The 20,706-nt window shown below is 39.7% G+C and overlaps 1 protein-coding gene across 5 annotated transcripts in view; it reads left to right on the top strand.

Moving 5' to 3' along the window:
- Positions 1–20,706, top strand: part of AXDND1 (axonemal dynein light chain domain containing 1) — a 198,229-nt gene that overhangs the window by 59,735 nt on the left and 117,788 nt on the right. For all 5 annotated transcript variants that reach the window (XM_054456929.2, XM_054457015.2, XM_054457100.1 and 2 more), the window contains 3 exons: positions 4,664–4,765; positions 5,586–5,740; positions 7,385–7,460. In XM_054456929.2, the coding sequence (XP_054312904.1) occupies positions 4,664–4,765; positions 5,586–5,740; positions 7,385–7,460 (333 nt within the window). The remainder of the gene's footprint in view (positions 1–4,663; positions 4,766–5,585; positions 5,741–7,384; positions 7,461–20,706) is intronic.

The raw sequence follows: 20,706 nt of genomic DNA, 5'->3' as shown, positions 1-20,706 counted from the left end.
TTTCAGTTCAGCAAATGTATTTCTCAATTCCAGTAGGTTTTTTTTTTTTATTATTTCAATCTCTTTGTTACATTTCTCTGATAAATTTCTGAATTGCTTTTCTGGGTTATCTTGGAGATCACTGGGTTTTCTTAAAACTGTAGTTTTGAATTCTTCATCAGAGAGCTCACGTGTTAGAGTCACTCACTTGTTCCTTGCTTTGTCCATTTGGGGAGATCATGGTTCCCTGTTTGCTGTTGTTTCTTATAAATGTATGTCTATTACTTTGCATTGAAGGGTTAGTTATTTATTCTAGTCTTCTCTGTCTGGCTTGTTTTATGTTTGATTGGCTATTTTTGCTTAGCAGATCTTAAGGTTGCTGCCTCCCTTTCAGCACTACATGGTGCTTTAAACTCAGGTTCACCTCAACTCTAGTAAAGGATTGAAGTGCTACCCTTCCCATGTAGGGGAGTTTCCAAAGGCAATATCTCTGCAGTGTGAGAAGGATGGCTAGGGGCTAGTGCCCAGGGAATCTGTGGAATGAACCTCACACAGCATGGTGCTGTTGATAAGCCTCTCTCACATGGAGTCTCCTTTGGCTGAGTTGCAGAGCAAAGTTTCCAGGCTGGGGATGGTAGTCCTTCTTCTACCCTGTGTCTCTGCCTGTCCTCAGGCATATTTATCTCTTCAGGCACTTGTGATGGTTCCCTGCCAAGAAATCAACATGATGGGGTCTCCTACCAAGGAGTCAACATGATGGGGTCTCCTGCCAAGGAATCAACATGATGAGGAAGCTTGTTGTCCATCTTGATCTCACTTTTTCCAGTGTAAAAACCATGAGTTTGGGGAAAATTTTCCATGTGCTTTGTGCTGGGCAAAAGCAGGGAGGGAGGTTGAGGCTGCAGTGAGCTGAGATCGCACTACTGCACTCCAGTGTGGGTGACAGAGTGAGACCCTGTCTCAAATATGTGTGTGTGTGTTTAAAGAGAGAAATGTGGAAGTTCTTTTTTTTTTTTTTGAGACGGAGTCTCACTCTGTCACCCAGGCTGGAATGCAGTGGCACAATCTCGGTTCACTGCAACCTCTGCCTCCCGGGTTCAAGCGATTCTCCTGCCACAGCCTCTCAAGTAGCTGGGACTACAGGCACATGCCACCACGCCCAGATAATTTTTGTATTTTTAGTAGAGACGGGGTTTTACCATGTTGGTCAGGCTGGTCTCAAACTCCTGACCTTGTGATCTGCCTGCCTCAACCTCCCAAAGTGCTGGGATTATAGGAGTGAGCCACTGCGCCCGGCCAAAGCTCTTTCTAAGTATGACGGGAAGTCTTAAAATTTAAAACTTCCATTCAGTGACAATCACTAGAAATAAAAGCAAATAACAAACTGGGAGAAAATGTTTGTACAGTTACTATTACTAAAGTGATCGAATAAATAAATTTTAAAGGTAAAATAATCCAGCAAAACAGTGGGCACAGACTATAAACAGATAATTCAGAGTAAGAAATTCAAATAGCTAATAAATATATGAAAATATGTTCAGCCTCACCAATCATCAATAAGATGGAACATACCGAATAATCAGATAACATTTTTAGCTTAGCATATTGGCAAACATAAACAGATGATAAACAGGAACATTTGCATGTACTATTGATGGGCATATATATTGATATAACCATTTTAGAAATTTTTATAGAGGCTAACAGTATTTTAAATTTGTACCTGTTTGATTAACCAATCACACAGGCAAGAAGTCATTCCATTCCTAAGAAATACTAATACAAGTGAATAAGAATATGGATGTTCATTTCAACATTACTTGTGGTTACAAAAATATTGAAATAATCTAAATATCCATCAGAAGGGAAATTATAGTTATTCAAACAGTAGAATACTAAGGAGCTGTTTAAAAGAATGTTGTAGATATATATGTATGTGCAAAGATGGCTATGATAAGTAAAAGAAACAGCAAGTTTTAGAATAATATAAAAGGATAGGAGAACATTTAATAAAAACTATCGCAAGCATAGAAATAACTATGTGGCCAAGTGCAGTGGCTCAAGCCTGTAATCCCAGCACTTTGGGAGGCTGAGGTGGGTGGATGGCCTGATGTCAGGAGTTTGAGACCAGCCTGGCCAACATGGTGAAACCCCGTCTCTACTAAAAAAAATACAAAAATTAGCCAGCATGGTGGCCCATGCCTGTAATCCCAGCTATTCAGAAGGCTGAGGCAGGAGAAACACTTGAACCTGGGAGGCAGAGGTTGCAGTAAGCTGAAATCACGCCACTGCACTCCAGCCTGGGCCACAGAGTGAGAATCAGTCCAAAAAAAAAAACCAAAAAACAAAAAACAAACAAAAAGAACTATATATAGTTTATATATGCACACACACAAAATCTTCACTAAGAGAACAGCAAACTAATAAGACAGATTACCTTTGGTTAGTTGAATGTTAGGGTTGGGTGAGCTGGTGGGAATTTTGAAATTTACTTTATACTTCTATATTGTTTGACTTTGTTTTAACAAATATATATTAATTTTTTGACTATGAAGCATAATTTTTGAGGATCTACTAATTTTTTAAAATAAACTTTGAGTATGTGTTATGTGTCAGACATTATGCCATGTACTGGTTGGTAAAATAAAAATAATTGAGACAAAGTTCCTGCCCATAAAACTTTATGAGATTCAAATATCTAAACAATTGAGAATGGTGAGCCTTTCCAGACAAATGAAATGTTAGTAGGGATAAATGTATACATTAATCTTATTAATATGATTAACATTAATAATTACCATGATATTATTTTTAAAAAAGAAGCAGCAATTATTTATTCAGTTATTACTATGTGTTAGATATTTTGCTAAGGGAATAATTAGCATAGTTCTTACAGTAATCCCTTGAAATAGTACTATCATTACCCACATTTTTCATATGAGGACTCAGAGAGGTAATTTGCCTAAATTCACATAGCTAATAAATGGTGAACCTAGCAAGTCTGATCCCAGAGCCTGAACTCCCAATTTCCATTATATACCATCTTCAGAGACAAAAGACGAACAAAACTCAGGGCAGCCACCTAAAGGAGGAGACCCAATGTAAGAGCAATCCATGTTAAAAAAAAAAAAAAAAAGATTTGTGACATTGAAGTAACTGTGGATTCGCTGTAAGGCAACTGCATGAAATGATTCCCAAAACAATGCTGGACTTTTTCAAGATTAGAAGTAAAGAGAATAGAAGGAGATCATTGTCTCATTTTTCTCTGAAATGATCAGACCTCATCTAGAATACAGTGTTCCATTCTGATGCAGAATTTTTAAGGGCACATTGACATGTTCAGAGGAAACAATCGTGACAGTAAATACATGATGTAAGAAACAGATTTGAGCTAGACATGTTCAGTGGAGAAAAAAGAAGAAAAGTGAGATCCCTCACACTAGAAGTATTTCAACAGTAGAGAGCTGGCCCCTGGTAGAGGTTTCTGTAGAATTCTTTGCATTGATGAACTTTGTGTTAGATCACCCCTAGAGTCTCTTCTAACTGAAGTGACAGCTAGAATGTCAATTCCCTGAAAATAAGGACTTTATCTCTTTTGTCCATGTCTATTTCCACAGTGTCTAGAACAGTATTTCATTCAATGACTATGCAGTTGATTTCTTATATTAGTGGTTCTCAAAGTATGGCCCAGGGACCCCCTGTGGTGGTGGGGGGCGTCCATGAGACCCTTTTAAGAGCTTCATGAAATCAAAATTAGTTTCATTATAATACTAAAATGTTGTTTGCCTTTTTCATTCTCATTCTTTTATTAAGAGTATGCAGTGGATTTTTCTAGCAGCTATATGATGTGGTATATTCTAACAGATTGAATGCAGAAGCAAATGAGAATCTAGCTCTATTCTTCTAAGGCAAACATTAGATTTGTAAAAATGTAAAACAATAGCACTCTTTTTACTAATTTAACAAAATTTTAAAAAATAAAGATGCTATTTATGTTAATATGTAATGGGTTTGTTAATGTTTAAGTGATTAACAAATACATGTTTTAAATCTAGTTTAATTTCCGCCAGGCGTGGTGGCTCACGCCTGTAATCCCAGCACTTTGGGGGGCCAAGGCAGGCGGATCACGAGGTCAGGAGATAGAGACCATCCTCGCTAACATGGTGAAACCTCATCTCCACTAAAAATACAAAACATTAGCCAGGCATCGTGGTGGGCGCCTGTAGTCCCAGCTACTCGGGAGGCTGAGGCAGGAGAATGGTGTGAACCCGGGAGTTGGAGCTTGCAGTGAGCTGAGATCACGCCACTGTACTGCAACCTGGGTGACAGAGCAAGACACTGTCTCAGAAAAAAAAAAATCTAGTTTAATTTCCAATACAGTAAATATCAATAGATGCATTCCATATAAATAAAAGCACTTGAGAGTATAAAGGGGTCTTGAGATAACATTTTTTGTATAAAGGGGTCTTGAGATCAAATTTTTGGAGAAGTTTTGCTATACGCTATACTTCAATTTGGTTCCAGTTCAGTGGAAAATGAATTTGTAATTCGTGTTAATGATTTAAACAAGAAATTTTAGTTGAGTTAATGATTCGATGAAAAATTGATATATGAAATCACTGTAATAAATTATAGTGGTTTGCTAATGTTTTAGGTTCCTGATTATAGTACATTATTTTTATAGGTAATTGAAAGAAATAGAGTCATATTGGCTAGAAGACTTTACCTTAATGAAAAAGGCTGGAATAAATACACTAAGCATTTCATCATACTGCTGTCAAACAAGGTAAAGTTCAATTATCTTCAGTTATGGGAAAAAAAGGTGCCAAGTGGTGAGGGTTGAGACTGTAAGATGCCTTTGTTAAATTTATTGATTTTAAAAATTTCATTTTATATTAGTGCTTATTGTGTACACAATGAAAAATCTATGGGAAGGTGAATAAAGGCTCTTATTTCTCTATATTTGTCTTCTAATTAAAGCAATTTAAGTTTAATAACACTACAAGGTTACTCATACAATTATGATCCTATTGATTCACGGTTAAAGTAAGAAAAGTAAATAGCTGTGTTTTTTGAAATAGTTGCATTATCAATTTTATGGGAAAATTCAGTGAGCACACTAGATAGAAAAGGAGGGCATTTAGCATGTTTCTACCGAGTCAAGGCATTTAAACTAGTCATTTTATTTAACTCTTAAGACAATTCTGTGAGATAGATATTAGGGTCTTTATGGATAATAAAAATCCCAAATAGATTAGATAACATTGCCCAAGGTTACACAGCCAGTAATAGCTACAATTCACTTTTGGTTTGGTTTGGCTTCTTGGTTCCTGTTCTGTCTAGCACACCACACTGCCCCTGTGAAAGTCCTATGGAAACATTGGGTTCATGTTGCAAAGGAAAAAAAATCTTGTCTCTTAATACTTTATGTACCATGGAAAATTCATCACCAAATGAACAGTGTAGTAGTGTAACTTTTCAATTTTTAATCAATCTTCTATGAATTTCTCTAGTATTACAATATTAATAATGGCCTGGTATATGTTAATGACTATTTGTTATATACATAAATGAATATATTATTTGATTCTATGCATTTTACCTAGGACACTGAAGACCTTGCACTGCTGCAGAGGTTGACACAAAAATGGAGAAACTTAGTGAATAAATTTAAACAAGAGGTAGAACAAATGGAAGAGTCTACAAGTGAGACACTGAAAATTGTTAAGGATGGGCTTATCAAATGGCAGGAGTTCTTCAAGTGAGTCACCAAGAATCTTGTTTTTCTGATTATACTTATATCATGTCTGATAACTCAGTCAAATTCTCCTTGTTCCTCCTTCTGTCTTTTACCTTGTAATCACTCTAACATTGATTTTGGGGAGCAGTCCCTATGAAGGCACAATCCTGCTATAGTCCTGTGGTTTCTAGTGCTAAGTATCTCTCTAGTCCATCCTGATCCCCCTGCTCAACTGCTGCTGTTCCCATTTGAGTCCAGTTCTTTTTCTTTTCTCTCTTTTTGAAATAAAGTCAACTTATTTCATTACTTTGGCAAACTTGAGTATTTGGATCCATCTGCAAATCATATGAAGAGACGTAAAACCAATGGGTGACCGTTAGAGGGAGGTGGTTTTGATTGGATATCATACTTTGCAATGATTAGAGAAATCTGACAATGAAAGAAGCTGCTAATAAAGTAGTTAAGTTGAGGTCAGATGGCTAATTCACAGCCAAGGTTAGTGGGAATCTATACTTTGGATGCAGTCTGGACTAGATTTCTTTTTTTTAATTTAATTTTATTTTTTTTGAGACTTGGTCTCATTCTGTTGCCCAAGCTGGAGTGCAGTGGCACAATCTCGGCTCACTGCTGCCTCCATCTCCTGGGTTCAAGCGATTCTTCCACCTCAGCCTCCCAAGTAGCTGGGATTACAGGCATGCGCCACCACAACCGGCTAATTTTTGTATTTTTAGTACAGACAGGGTTTCACCATGTTAGCCAGGCTGATCTCGAACTCCTGGCCTTAGGAGATCCACCCACCTAGGCCTCCCAAAGTGCTGGGATTACAGGCATGAGCCACCATGCCCGGCCTGGACTAGATGATTTCTAAGGTTTTTGTTTGTTTGTTATTGTTGTGTTGTTGTTTTTTAACTTTAAGATGCTTTGTCTGTTGAGGCCTGGACTAGATGATTTCTAAGGTTTTTTTTTTTTTTTTTTTAATTTTAAGATGCTTTGTCTGTTAGGTACCATTTCCATTTCAAATTGAGAATAATGGTTTCAGTTTTTCATACCCCCTTAAAGGTTTCCCCATTAGTAGATTTGGAAGTTCTGGAAGCTGAAGCTGATATGTCTCCAAGCTGGCTGCTCCTGCCGTGTACCCATTTCTATTGTTTGTTCATCCTTAGCTGGGAGGCATGCATGGGTGGCCATAGTTCTAGTCTCTTTAGCTTCAGAAACTTATTTATCAATAGCTTTCACCTTGTGAGACCTCAGAGTCATTAAAGGAAATTGTTTTCTACCAGAAGTTGGGATTCCTGGCTTAAATGTTGAGTCTTAATTACTATAAAGGCTTTCTATTTATATATTGCTTTGACAGCTGCATTCAACAGATCTTCTTCTGATAATGATCTGGTTTTTAATTCTCAAGACTCAAGAGACCACCCTTTAAAAAAAATACTCTTGTGGCCCATGGCCCTGTAACTTGATTGCTCAGGTCTGAATAGAATCTGAATTTATGTTTACAAATTTAATGATAAATACCTGTGGGGAGAGGGGCTGGACCTGGAAGGTGTGCTTCAAAATTATTGAGGAGAAATATGTTAGTTGTTTAGTCTTTAGTGTATGAACTGATGATTTTGTTTATGCCTTGTTCTGAGACGTTTCTCTTTTTCTTTTTTCTTCTTTCAGTGAAAAAGACATTTTATCCCCTAATAAGGGAAATATATTTGATTCAGTTCTTTTAGACTTCAAACAGTGGCAGAAGGTAAGACTTTTTAATAAAGAGCTTGGCAATCAAAGTGCTGGTTGTAAACTTGGCATTCCTGACCTACAGCTGAGTCACATCTCATCCTTTTTTTTTTTTGAGACGTTGTCTCACTCGCTGTCGCCCAGACTGGAGCGCAGTAGTGTGATCTTGGTTCACTACAACCTCCACCTCCTGAGTTCAAGCGATTCTCCTGCCTCAGCCTCCCAAGTAGCTAGGATTACACGCATGTGCCACCATGCCTGCCTAATTTTTGTATTTGTAGTAGATACAAGGTTTCACTATGTTGGCCAGGATGGTCTTGAACTCCTGACCTGAAGTGATCCGCCCACCTCGGCCTCCCAAAGTGTTGGGATTACAGGTGTGAGTCACCATGCCTGACCACATCTCATTCTTTAAAAATGCCATATTAGGGGCTGGGCACGGTGGCTCACGCCTGTAATCCCAGCTACTCAGAGGCTGAGGCAGGAGAATCACTTGAACCAGGGAGTCACAGGTTGCAGTGAGCTGAGATTGCACCACTGCACTCCAGCCTGTGCGACACAGCGAGACTCCATCTCAAAAAAAAAAAAAAAAAAAAATGCAATGTTAAGTTTTATGAACAACAAGGAAAAAAGCAAGTGCTCAGGGACTTTTAAAAATATGCTTAAATATTCTCAGTTCTATTTCAGATTTTTGGGTCAAATTAAGTTAGGCTGCTAGAAAAGAAATCAGGAATTTGTTATTGGTCGTTCCGGGATTCGACTTCTTCCTGGTTTCGTCTTGGGAGGGTGATGTGTCCAGGAATTTATCCATTTCTTCTAGATTTTCTAGTTTATTTGCATAGAGGTGTTTATAGTATTCTCTGATGGTAGTTTGTATTTCTGTGGGGTCAGTGGTGATTTCTCCTTTATCATTTTTTACTGTGTCTATTCGATTCTTCTCTCTTCTTTTTTAGTCTAGCTAGTGGTCTATTTTGTTAATTTAAAAAAAAAAAATAGCTCCTGGATTCATTGATTCTTTGAAGGGTTTTTCATGTCTCTATCTCCCTCAGTTCTGCTCTGATCTTAGTTATTTCTTGCCTTCTGCTAGCTTTTGGATTTGTTTGCTTTTGCTTCTCCAGCTATTCTAATTGTGATGTTAGGGTGTTGATTTGAGATCCTTCTAGTTTTCTGATGTGGGCATTTAGTGCTATAAATTTCCATCTTAACACTGCTTTAGCTGTGTCCCAGACATTCTGGTATGTTGTCTCTTTGTTCTCATTGGTTTCAAAGAACTTCTTCATTTCTGCCTTAATTTCATTATTACCCAGGAGTCATTCAGGAGCAGGTTGTTCAATTTCCATGCAGTTGTATGGTTTTGAGTGAGTTTCTTAATCCTGAGTTCTAATTTGGTTGCACTGTGGTCTGGGAGACTGTTATGATTTCAGTTCTTTTGCATTTTCTGATGAGTGTTTTACTTCCAATTATGTGGATGATTTTAGAATAAGTGTCATGTGGCACTGAGAAGATTTGTTGATTTGGGGTTGAGAGTTCTGTAGATGTCTATTAGGTCTGCTTGATCCAGAGCTGAGTTCAAGTCTGGAATATCCTTGTTAATTTTCTGTCTCTTCAATCTGTCTAATATTGACAGTGGGGTGTTAAAGTCTCCCACTACTATTGTGGGAGTCTAAGTCTCTTTGTAGGTCTCTAAGAACTTGTTTTATGAATCTGAGTGCTTCTGTGTTGGGTGCATACATATTTAGGGTAGTTAGCTCTTTCATTGGATTGATCCCTTTACCATTATGTAACGCCCTTCTTTGTCTTTTTTGATCTTTGTTGGTTTAAGGTCTACTTTGTCAGAGACTAGTATTGCAACCCCTGCTTTTTTTGCTTTCCATTTGCTTGGTAATCAATAACCTACCAACCAAAAAAAGCCAAGGACCACACAGACTCACGGCCGAATTCTACCAGAGGTACAAAGAAGAGCTGTTACCATTTCTTCTGAAACTATTCCAAACAATTGAAAAGGAGGGACTCCTCCCTAACTCATTTATGAGGCCAGCATCATCCTGATACCAAAACCTGGCAGAGACACAACAAAAAAAGAAAACTTCAGGCCAGTATCCCTGATGAACATCGATGCGAAAATCCTCAATAAAATACTGGCAAACCGAATCCAGCAGCACATCAAAAAGCTTATCCACCATGATCAAGTCAGCTTTATCCCTGGGATGCAAGGGTGATTCAACATATACAAATCAATAAATGTAATCCATCACATAAACAGAACCAATGACAAAACCCACATGATTATCTCAATAGATGCAGAAAAGGCCTTTCACAAAATTCAACATCCCTTTGTTAAAAACTCTCAATAAACTAGGTATCGATAGAACATATCTCAAAATAATAAGAGCTATTTACGACAAACCCACAGCCAATATCATACTGAATGGGCAAAATCTGGAAGCATTCCCTTTGAAAAGACAAGGGTAACTTCTCACCTCTCCTATTCAACATAGTATTGGAAGTTCTGGCCAGGGCAATCAGGCAAGATAAAGAAATAAAGAGTATTCAAATAGGAAGGGTGGAGGTCAAATTATCTCTGTTTGCAGATGACATGATTCTATGTTTAGAAAACCCCATCGTCTCAGCCCCAAAACTCCTTAAGCTGATAAGCAACTTCAGCAAAATCACAGGAAACAAAATCAATGTGCAAAAATCACAAGCATTTCTATACACCAACAATATACAAGCAGAGAGCCAAATCATGGATTAACTCCCATTCATAACTACTAAAAAGAGAATAAAATACCTAGGAATACAGCCAATAAGGGATGCAAAGGACCTCTTCAAGGAGAACTACAAAACACTGCTCAAGGAAATAAGAGAGAACTCAAACAAATGGAAAAACATTCCATCCTCATGGATAGGAAAAATCAATATTGCGAAAATGGCCATACTGCCCAAAGTAATTTATAGATTCAATGCTATTCCCATCAAATTAGCATTGACATTCTTCACAGAATTAGAAAAAACTACTTTAAATTTCATATGGAACCAAAAAGGAGCCCATATAGCTAAGACAATCCTAAGAAAAAGAACAAAGCTGGAGGCATCATGCTACCTGACTCCAAACTATGCTACAAGATGACAGTAACCAAAACAGCATGGTACTGGTACCAAAACAGACATATAGACCAATGGAATAAAACAGAGACCTGAGAAATAACACCACACATTTACAACCATCTGATCTTTGACCAACCTGACAAAAACATGCAATGGAGAAAAGATTCCCTGTTTAATAAATGGTGCTAGGAAAACTGGCTAGTCATATGCAGAAAACTGACACTTGACCCCTTCCTTACATCTTATATAAAAATTTACTCAAGGTGGATTAAAGACTTTAAAATCCCAAACAATAAAAACCCTAGAAGAAAATCTAGGCAATACCTTTCAGGACATAGGAATGGGCAAAGATTTCATGATGAAAATGCCAAAAGCAATTGCAACAAAAACCAAAATTGACAAATAGGATCTAATTAAACTAAAGACCTTCTGCATAGCAAAAGAAACTATCATCAGAGTGAACAGGCAGCCTACAGAATGGGAGAAAAGTTTTGCAATCTATCCATCTGACAGAGGTCTAATATCCAGAATCTGTAAGGAACTTAAACAAATTTACAAGAAAAAAAATGAACAACCCCATCAAAAAGTGGGCAAAGGATATGAACAGACATTTCTCAAAAGAAGACATTTATGCAGCCAACAAACATGAAAAAAAGCTCAACATCACTGATAATTAGAGAAATGCAAATCAAAACCACAGTGAGCTACATCTCATGCCAGTCAGAATGGTGATTATTAAAAAGTCAAGAACCAATAGATGCTGGTGAGGCTGTGGAGAAATGGGAATGCCTTTACATTGTTGGTGGGAATGTAAATTGGTTCAACCATTGTGGAAAACAATGTAGTGATGCCTCAAGGATCTAGAACTAGAAATACCATTTGACAGCAATCTCATTACTGGATATATACCCAAAGGAAGATAAATCATTCTACTGTAAAGACACATGCACATGTATGATTACTGCAGCACTATGTACAACAACAAAGACATGGAACCAACCCAATGCCCATCAATGGTAGACTGGATAAAGAAAATGTGGTACATATACCCCATGGAATACCATGCAGCCATAGAAAGGAATGAGATCATGTCCTTTGCAGGGACATGGATGAAGCTGGAAGCCATCATCCTCTGCAAAATAACACAGGAACAGAAAACAAAACACTGCATGTTCTCACTCATAACTGGGAGTTGAACAATGAGCACACATGGACACAGGAAGGGGAAAAACCACCCACTGGAGCCTGTTGGAGGGTGCAGGGGCAAGGGGAGGGAGGGCTTTAGGACAAATAGCTAATGCATGCTTGGCTTAAGACCTAGATGATGAGCTGATAGATGCAGCAAACCACCATGGCACACGTATACCTGTGTAACAAACTTGCATGTTCTGCACATGTATCCCCAAACTTAAAGTAAAAAAAAAAATTTCTACGTTGAACACTTTTTTCTTCTTTGAATATATATTTGCTTATGCAGGGTAAAGATTAGTAACTTTTGCTTTCATGTGTAGCTTAAAATGACAGCTCTACTGTATATTACATTGTAAAGCTTTGCTTCTCCCAACATATGTCTTCTTCATCTGTAAAATAGACACCCACTAAAAAAAAAAAAAAGGAGAGAAATTAGGAAAATCTCCTTGGGTGGCAGTGAGTGTAACCCACACAGACCACCTAGGGGGACTGAACAAAGGGGGGCAAATGCAGGAATAAAAGACAAGAGACAAAAGAGTATATTTGGAAGAAGGGGTCAGGGGGCACCTTGCCTCTAGTGCACAAGGGCCCTGAGCTTTACAAAGCCCTCTGTATTTATTAGGCAAAAGAGATAGCGAGAAAGCGGGCGGGTGATTGTCGGGTAATTGTCAGTGGGCCATTTGGTTCACAGCAGGCTTGCGAGACTGCATCCTTTGAACAATAGGTGCTAGATTCCTCAGCAGGTAACTTCAAGGAGCCTGGCGCCAGGGAGTGATGTCTCTCAGCAAACCTTTTGGTGGCAGGTGCAGTGTGAGTTTGCTCACATCCTGCATTCATGATAAAGTTTGCTGTTTGATCATATAGCCACCAGTGGAATGCTGAGTTGGTCACGTCCCACAGGCCTTTGGCTCCCTACATATCCCCCTTTCTGTTTATGTATTAATTGAAAGAATATAAGGCCAGGCTGGGCAGCTCTCATTTTCCAATTGGCGGTCCATCCGATTTTACAGACTATGAACAGAAGATAGAGACAAAACAACATTATTCCAAGAACTACATGTAAGATGTTAAGGTGGTGCTTTAGATAGGTCCAAGGGTTGAGGCTCTCCAGGCCTTGCTGGAATTCAGTCCAGTCTTCAAAAGAAGGCTGAAATTCTTGAGTTTGCCTATTTAAATCAAGAGTTTTGTTTTGCAATTCACCAATATTAAAGGTAATGGCCGGGCATTGTGGCTCATGCCTGTAATCCCAGCACTTTGGGAGGCCGAGGTGGGTGGATCACCTCAGGTCAGGAGTTCAAGACCTGCCTGACCAGTATGGTGAAACCCTGTCTCTACTAAAAATACAAAAATTAGCCAAGTGTGGTGGCAGGTGACTATAATCCCAGCTACTGAGGATGCTGAGGCTGGAGAATTGCTTGAACCTGAGAGGCAGAGGTTGCAGTGAGCCAAGATCGTGCCACTGCACTCCAGCCTGGGTGACAGAGTGAGACTCCATCTCAAAAATAAATAAATAAATACATAAAAATAAAACAAAGGTGATATGAAAGCTCCCGGCAAATCGGCTTTCACAAGGTCCCACAGATACTCACTTTGGTTATATTCTAAGTTGGTTACACAAATATGAGTGTGATTAAAATGACAATGCATTTGCTGCTGCAACTGCAAGCTTTGTACTTGTTCCTCTAACCATAGGACCATGGATTTTAACATTACCACTTCAGTTTGTAACTCAGTGTTAATTTTATTCTGAGGTAGCCACGCTTGGTCGGCTGTGTGCATCCATCAGGTACTGAGCTCTTTGAATAGAATCATGCAAAGCTACAGAGGACATCACAACAGAAGTTATTAGTGTGACCAAGGAAACAATAGCAAAAATTATCATGCTTAAGGCTCTACGGACACGATGAGTAAGCTGAGTTAGAAGTTTCACAAAATGCAAAGCAGGTGTGGCAGCCCAAGGCTCAGACAGATTAACAGGAATCCATAGCCCAGGGATGCGACCTAAAAATCAAAAACCTAAAAGTAGGGATATTATGTGTTTGCAATGTGCTATGATTAATGCAGTGATATAACTGGCAAGATTTGCAGGTCAATTGGGTATTGTTTACCTGGAGCTGGTCCTTCCTAGCTGCCAAAAAAAGCGACTTTGTCGCTTACCATTGCTATTATTGGATAATATTCCAACCCAGATGTTGCTGTTCATAAATGGGAGTGCTGCCTTCTATATCATCTCTTGAATTGGTCCTTTCCTCCCTAGATAATGCCAGAGGAAAAGGCAGGCTAAAGCCTGCTCCATGCCAAGCAATCTGGGCGGCAGACTGGGATTGGATCTCGGTGTTGTATAAAGAAGAAGCATTAAAAGCTTGCTACCAATGCCAGTGAAGTTTGTGCCATGATTTCTGATTTTCATCTTTTCCATCTAATTGACCTTTAGGTCCCCAATCCACAATGTCTCCAGTTACCATAGATTGCTTTCTAGCCAGTGGACCAAGACACTGGGCCCACAGAAGGGGGTAGGAGCTATTGAATGGAATCTATTCTGTATAATCAGCACAATTAGGGTGACTGGGCCAGGAATGGTTGGTTAGCACACCAGTTACATTAATAGAACCAAGACCTAATAAGTACATCATTTTTCCATAGTGACTCAACCATGTTTGAGCTTGAATTGTAAGACAGCTATGGCTGAGCGATGTTTTTGTAGTGATACACAAAGGAAGTCCTTCCAGTGGAGGGTATAATTAATGACATTATTCTGAGAATCTAACTGTTCTATGTCAGGGGGAGTTAGGGGTCCTGGAGCCCACTCTCCCTCATCATGACAAATCTCAGGAGGAGTTTCACTCCAAAGTATAGGTCGTACTGCTGGGGGATTGGGAACACATGCCCAGTATGTTTTTGCCTCTGCACAGGGAAAACATACTGCACAGGACATTATGGCTAACATGGCCAAGAATATGGAATCAGGGGGTTTTGCCTGTCCCTGATGCTCCAGTAGTTTCTCAGCTTCCTGCATGGTTTTCTTGAGTTGTCCCCAGGTTATGAGGGTCGATGTCGTCATGACCCTTGTCAGCCTTCTCTCCATCTTTGCACTCAGGCTCAGCTGGCTCATGGCTCGTACCGGAGGGACCGGGCCCATGGTTGGCCACCCTGGGTTCCTCCAGTCTCCCGTTCCATGGCTTCACGCACCTTGAGGGCACCCACATGGTTTCTCCATCTCCTGTAAAAACACAAGCATACCCTTGCCCCTATGTCAGTAAATCCACTGGACCTTTCCATTGTCCTCCTTCTGCGGATTTCCATAACATTTTCAGATAAATTTTCCTCTTTTCCTCTAACACTTGCCAATGTCTTTCTGCTGGAGTCTTATCATTTATACCAGGAGTCAAAAAATTTAAAGTAAATAAAGCTAAATGTAGTTTTGATTGAGGTGGCAGTTGGCCTCCTATACTCCCTTTTTGTCTTTTCAACATGCATTGTAATGTTTGATGTGCCCACTCTGTAATGCCTTGTCCTCTAGGATTATAAGGAATTCCTGTTTTGTGGGTTATAGCCCAAAGCTGTAAGAAATTTTGAAAAGCATACTAGTATAAGCAGGTCCATTGTCGGTTTTAATTGTTCAGGTATCCCATATGAGCAATTGATGACAGACAATGTCACCGTACATGACCAGCTGTCTCACCTGTTTGGCATGTAGCATGCAGCATATGAGAATAAGTGTCTATAGTCACATGAACATAGCTAAGCTTAGCAAAGGTTGCTATGTGTGTAACATCCATTTGCCAAATTTCATTTGGAGCCAAACCTTGTAGGTTACAGCCTTCTACAGGTGTGGATCCAGGGAGACATGCTGGTAAGTAGGACAGGCTTGTATTATAGCCCTAGCTTGGCTGCGAGATAAATGGAACATGCGAGTAAGGGCAGAAGTATTTTGGTGCAGCAGCGTGTGAGACACTTGAGCTTGCTGAAACACAGAACCAATCAATTTGTCTGCTTCTCATTACCTAGAGATAGTGGCCCAGAAAGTTGTGTGTGAGAGCAAACAAGAGAAATATGAAAAGGAGCTGCATGAGAGCAAATAACTTGTTGAAGTCTTAAAAATAAATTCAGCAGTTCTGTGCCTAGTGTACTTTTAATTGTAGCAGTTTCTATGCGACTGGCTACATTTACAGCATAAGCTGAATCACAGACAATGTTGATAGGATCTGAAGCGGTGAGCTCTAAAACCTGAATGACTGTAATTAGCTCTGAGCGTTGAGCTGAAACCCCAGAGGTCATTATTGTTTGAGTATGTTTTGGTCCACAGATAGTGGCACAACCTTTGGAAGGGCCATCAGTAAAATAAGTTTGTCCACCTGGAGTAGGTTTGTGGTGAGAAATCAAAGAAGAATGAAAGAATGGATTTTATAAAACTGTAAAATTTTGTCTGAGGGGTAGTGATTATCTGTAGCACCCACGCAGTCTGCAAAAGCAGTTTGCCAGGCAGTTGACATTTCCCAAGCTGTGGCTTGTTGCTGGGAGTCTAAAGGAACAATAATTTTGTCAGGATCATATCCCATAAACATTTTTGACCTATGTCTGCCCATAGTCACAATTTGTGTAATTAAAGAAAGATAAACTTGCAAGGTTTTGACTGTTTGATTAGGTAGAAAGAGCCATTCTATTACTGTTACAGACTTGTCTATGAACTGGCCCAAAAGTCCTGTTGGAGAGTAGGGGGTAGGAAGAATAAATAAAGGCAAATGTTTTTGCGGTTGTAGCGGTGAGACATGTCTCTGCTGTAACATTTGCTCTACTAGCCATAATTTGGCTTCTGCCTCTTTAGTTAATTGCCGCGGGTAATTTAAAGAAGAATCTCCTTGCAGGGTTTGGTAAAGATGTGAGTTGATAGGTAGTGATACCTAAAATCGGGTGTAGCCAATTCATATCTCCTAATAATTGTTGAAAATTATTTAAAGTCTATAACCTGTCTTGACAGAGAACTACTTTCTGAGGCCATACACGTACTCTCTGTAACAATAGTTCCTAAGTATTGGTATGGGGAAGTTGTTTGTACCTTTTCTGGAGCTATTTTGAGATTCCGTTTAGTCAAAGCCTGCTTTGTTTCTCTGAATAACTGATGTAGGATTTGATCTGTAGGAGTGGCCAAAAGAATATCATCCATAAAATGAATGATGTAAGCAGTAGGAAGTATTCCGAGGCTTCTTTAATGCCTGTCCTACAAAATGCTGACATAGCGTAGGACTGTTAAGCATGCTTTGGGGTAAAACTCTCCATTGATAATGAGAAACAGGTTCTCTTTGATTAATAGAAGGCACACAGAGGCAAATTGAGACTTATCATTCTCATGTAAGGGTATAGAAAACAAACAGTCCTTAAGATCTATTACTACAAGAGGCCAGTCTTTTGGAATAGCTGCTAGAGATGGTAAACCTTTTTGTAAGGCACCCATCAGTTTAATTTTTGCATTAATAGCTCTTAAATCATGTAGCAGTAGCCATCTTCTGGACTTTTTTGGAATAACAAATACTGGAGAATTCCAGGGCCTGACTCCTCTATGTGTCCGGTGTCCCATTGTTCTTTTACTAGCTGTTGAAGTTGCGTCAGCTTCTCCTGAGATAAGGGCCATTGATCCACCCATACCCATTTGTCACTGAGCCATTCTAATGGTAAGGCAGTGGGCGGAGGAGAAATATCAATGACCTCCGTCAGAAATCCTGACGTCCTAGCCCTTTTCTATTTTTCCAGTTACTAATATTGGGTTAGGATTTCCTTAAAGAAATTTTGCTAAACCTTTTCCACTCTGATATCCCATGTTCTTTAACATTTTAAATCCTGGGTTATCAAAGTTTTCATTTGTAAGTCTCATATCCCAAGCTATAAGTAAGTCTCGACCCCATAAATTGATAGCTATATTTGCAACATAAGGCTGAAAAGTACATGGCTGTCCATCCAGACCAAGACAAAGTAAAATCTCAGCACTCTGTTGAACACTTTGAGCTGTTCCTTTCCCACTAGGGATGTAGGAGTTAATTGCAAGGACCAGGATGGGGGCCATTGTCTTTAGATATTACTGATACCTCAGCTCCCGTATCCATAAGCCCATAAAATTTCTTTCCTTTAATTTGTACTACACAGGTGGGTCTATTAGAGGCTATTGGTTGTGATAGATTTCTCATGTAGTTGTGCTCCCAAACCCTTTATTTTCTCATTTCTCCTTTCATGGAGAAGGGTATAATTTGCAGGGAATAAGCAATAATTGAGCAATATATTCTCCCGGTTCAAAAACCCAAAGATCTTGTGACATTAAAACTACTTGAATGTCTCCTTCATAGTCAGAGTCAATCACTCCTGGGACTACAGTGATGCCTTGCAAGTTAAGACGGCTTTTGTCTAAAATTAGTCCCGTGTATCCAGTTTGTAAAAGTCCCCAAATACCAATGGGAACTTTGATAGGTTTGTCTCCCCTGACTAATGTGATTCTTTCTCTGGTGGGTAGATCTAATCCTGCACTTCCTGGTGTTCCTGGGGTGAGGGAATCAATGTGCCTCTGGGAACCCATCCCTGAAACGGGGTTGAGGTCTGGACTGGGAATACCCTCACTGTGTGTGGGGCCCGGGTCCAGGCCCTTGTCTCATTTCCCAGCAGGAGTGTGCCATTCTGATGAATTTTGAGCTGCACTGATTGGCCCAGTGATTTCCTTTGTTACAGCGAGGACAAAGTCCTGCATTTTTTCCGCTGGGTGGGGCACAGCATTGTAAGGTCCTTTCTATTCTAACATATGGTGGCATTCCTTTTTAAAATGTCCAGTTTTTCCACAATTATAATATTTTCCCATTTTAGGGCTTGACCTTTGGCTCCTTTTAGATTTGTCAACTGCTAAATTAGCCATTGCTTGTGCTAACATTGCAGAGCGATGAAGCTCAGTTCCTACATCCTGACAAGCTCTGAGAAAATTTCCCAAGTTTTTTGTACACCTCACTGGTGCCAGTGCACATTTCCAATCCGCATTTGCATTCTCAAAAGCTAGAGTTAAGGTTAGCATTTCTGCGACCGTGGTATGAGGAATCTGACACTTCACTGCCTCTTGTAATCTTGCAAGAACTTGCACATAGGGTTCCTATGACACTTACATGTATATAAAAAAGATTGTACTGGGACTCCCCCTTCAGGACTTGTGGCCCAGGCATGTTTAGCGGCCTGTGCACACTGCTGATAAGCAGCATCTGGGAGTGCCATTTAACATTCCAGGTCTGAATAAGGGCCATTACCTAACAGCATATCCTCTGTAGTGTCTCCATTTCCAGCAGCACGGTTCTGTCTAGCCTGGTCTGCACACATTTCTTGCCAATTTAAATTCCATATCAGATATGCGCTAGCAGACAAGCAAGTTCGCACCAAGTGTTTCTCATCAAAGGGTAAAAGACGCATAGCCAAACACAGATTCTAGCAATCTTAAGGTGAATGGGCTCTGTACGCTATTATTTACCACACTTGCTTTTAATTCCTTTAACAACTTAAACTCTAGTGGAGTGTGTTCATGAATAACCTGCTGTGGATTATTTGGATCAGGCCTTACGGAAATAGGAAAAGCACAAGGTCCTAAGGGCTCTCCAGCTATGGCAGCACAGCGTGAAATTCTTTGTATTGGGGTTTCTATTTCTGCTACCAAAGGAGGCCGTATAGATGTTTCTGCAACTGGAGGAGGCGGTATAGGCCAATTTTTATCCTCCCTCTCCTGTTTTTTATTTTCAGTTGGAGCTGTTGGGTGGGACGACAGAGTCTTTCAGATTTTTAGATTCAGCCTGCTGTCCTGCAGAATAATGAGATAATGGCAGAAGTACAGTACGAACTAAACTGCATGTGGAGAAAACTGAGGAATCAACTTTAAGACCTTTCTGATGAGCCTGTTTTAATCCTTCTCCTGCTCTATCCCCATTTTCCACATCAAGAGTGCCTGCCTGTGGAAACCATGGGTTATGTGTAATAACCTCCTGCAGCAGCTTAGTCAATGTCTGAGAACTAACCTGAGGACCATTTCGTTTCAACAAAATTTTAAGTAACTGTACATAATGTTTTTCTTCAACAGACAAATTCTGCTCCATATTACCCTAATTCAGAAAACTTCCCATTCCTAGTACTTCTTTAAAGCACTGCTTTCGGTACCTCTTTAGGGCACTGACCTTATATCCCCCGCCAGCAGACTCATCCCGGGGTCACTGTTTGCCTTGTCAATTTTAGTTCCTTTGTTCCAGCAGACCTTCTTTGTTCACGTCCTTGAAGTCCTGTGTTCGGATGCCACTATGTAACCTGCGTGGACTTAGGGGGACTGAACAAAGTGGGGTGAACGTGGGAATAAAAGACAAGAGACAAAAGAGTATATTTGGAAGGAAGGGGTCAGGGGGCACCTTGCCTCTAGTGCACAAGGGCCCTGAGCTTTACACAGCCCTCCATATGTATTAGGTAAAAGAGATAGCAAGAAAGGGGTGGTGATTGTCGGGTAATTGTCAGTGGACCATTTGGTTCACAGCAGGCTTGTGAGACTGCATCCTTTGAACAATAGGTGCTAGATTTCTCAATAGATAACTTCAAGGAGCCCAGCGCCAAGGAGTGATGTCCCTCAACAAACCTTTTGGTGGCAGGCACAGTGTGAGTTTGTTCACATCTTATATTCATGATAAACAGTTTGCTGTTTGGTCATATAGCCTCAAGTGGAACGCTGAGTTGGTCACATCTCATGGGCCTTTGGCTCCCTACAAGTGAGGGTAGTTCAATGCTATTGTCTAATTGTCAGACATAAGTAACATTTGTGCTTATCCTATATCTGGCTTTTAAGGACAAATTGGACTTTTAAAATTAATAACATCTTTTTTTATTGTGGTAAAATATATACAACACAAAATTTACCATTTTAATCATTTTTAAGCATAGAGTTCAGTTGCCCTAAATATATTTATATTGTT

This window comes from Pongo pygmaeus, chromosome 1 (assembly GCF_028885625.2).
Source record: "Pongo pygmaeus isolate AG05252 chromosome 1, NHGRI_mPonPyg2-v2.0_pri, whole genome shotgun sequence".
Classification (NCBI taxonomy): domain Eukaryota; kingdom Metazoa; phylum Chordata; class Mammalia; order Primates; family Hominidae; genus Pongo; species Pongo pygmaeus.
Note: the sequence above shows the minus strand (reverse complement) of the source record. Positions and strands in the feature narration are given on the sequence as shown.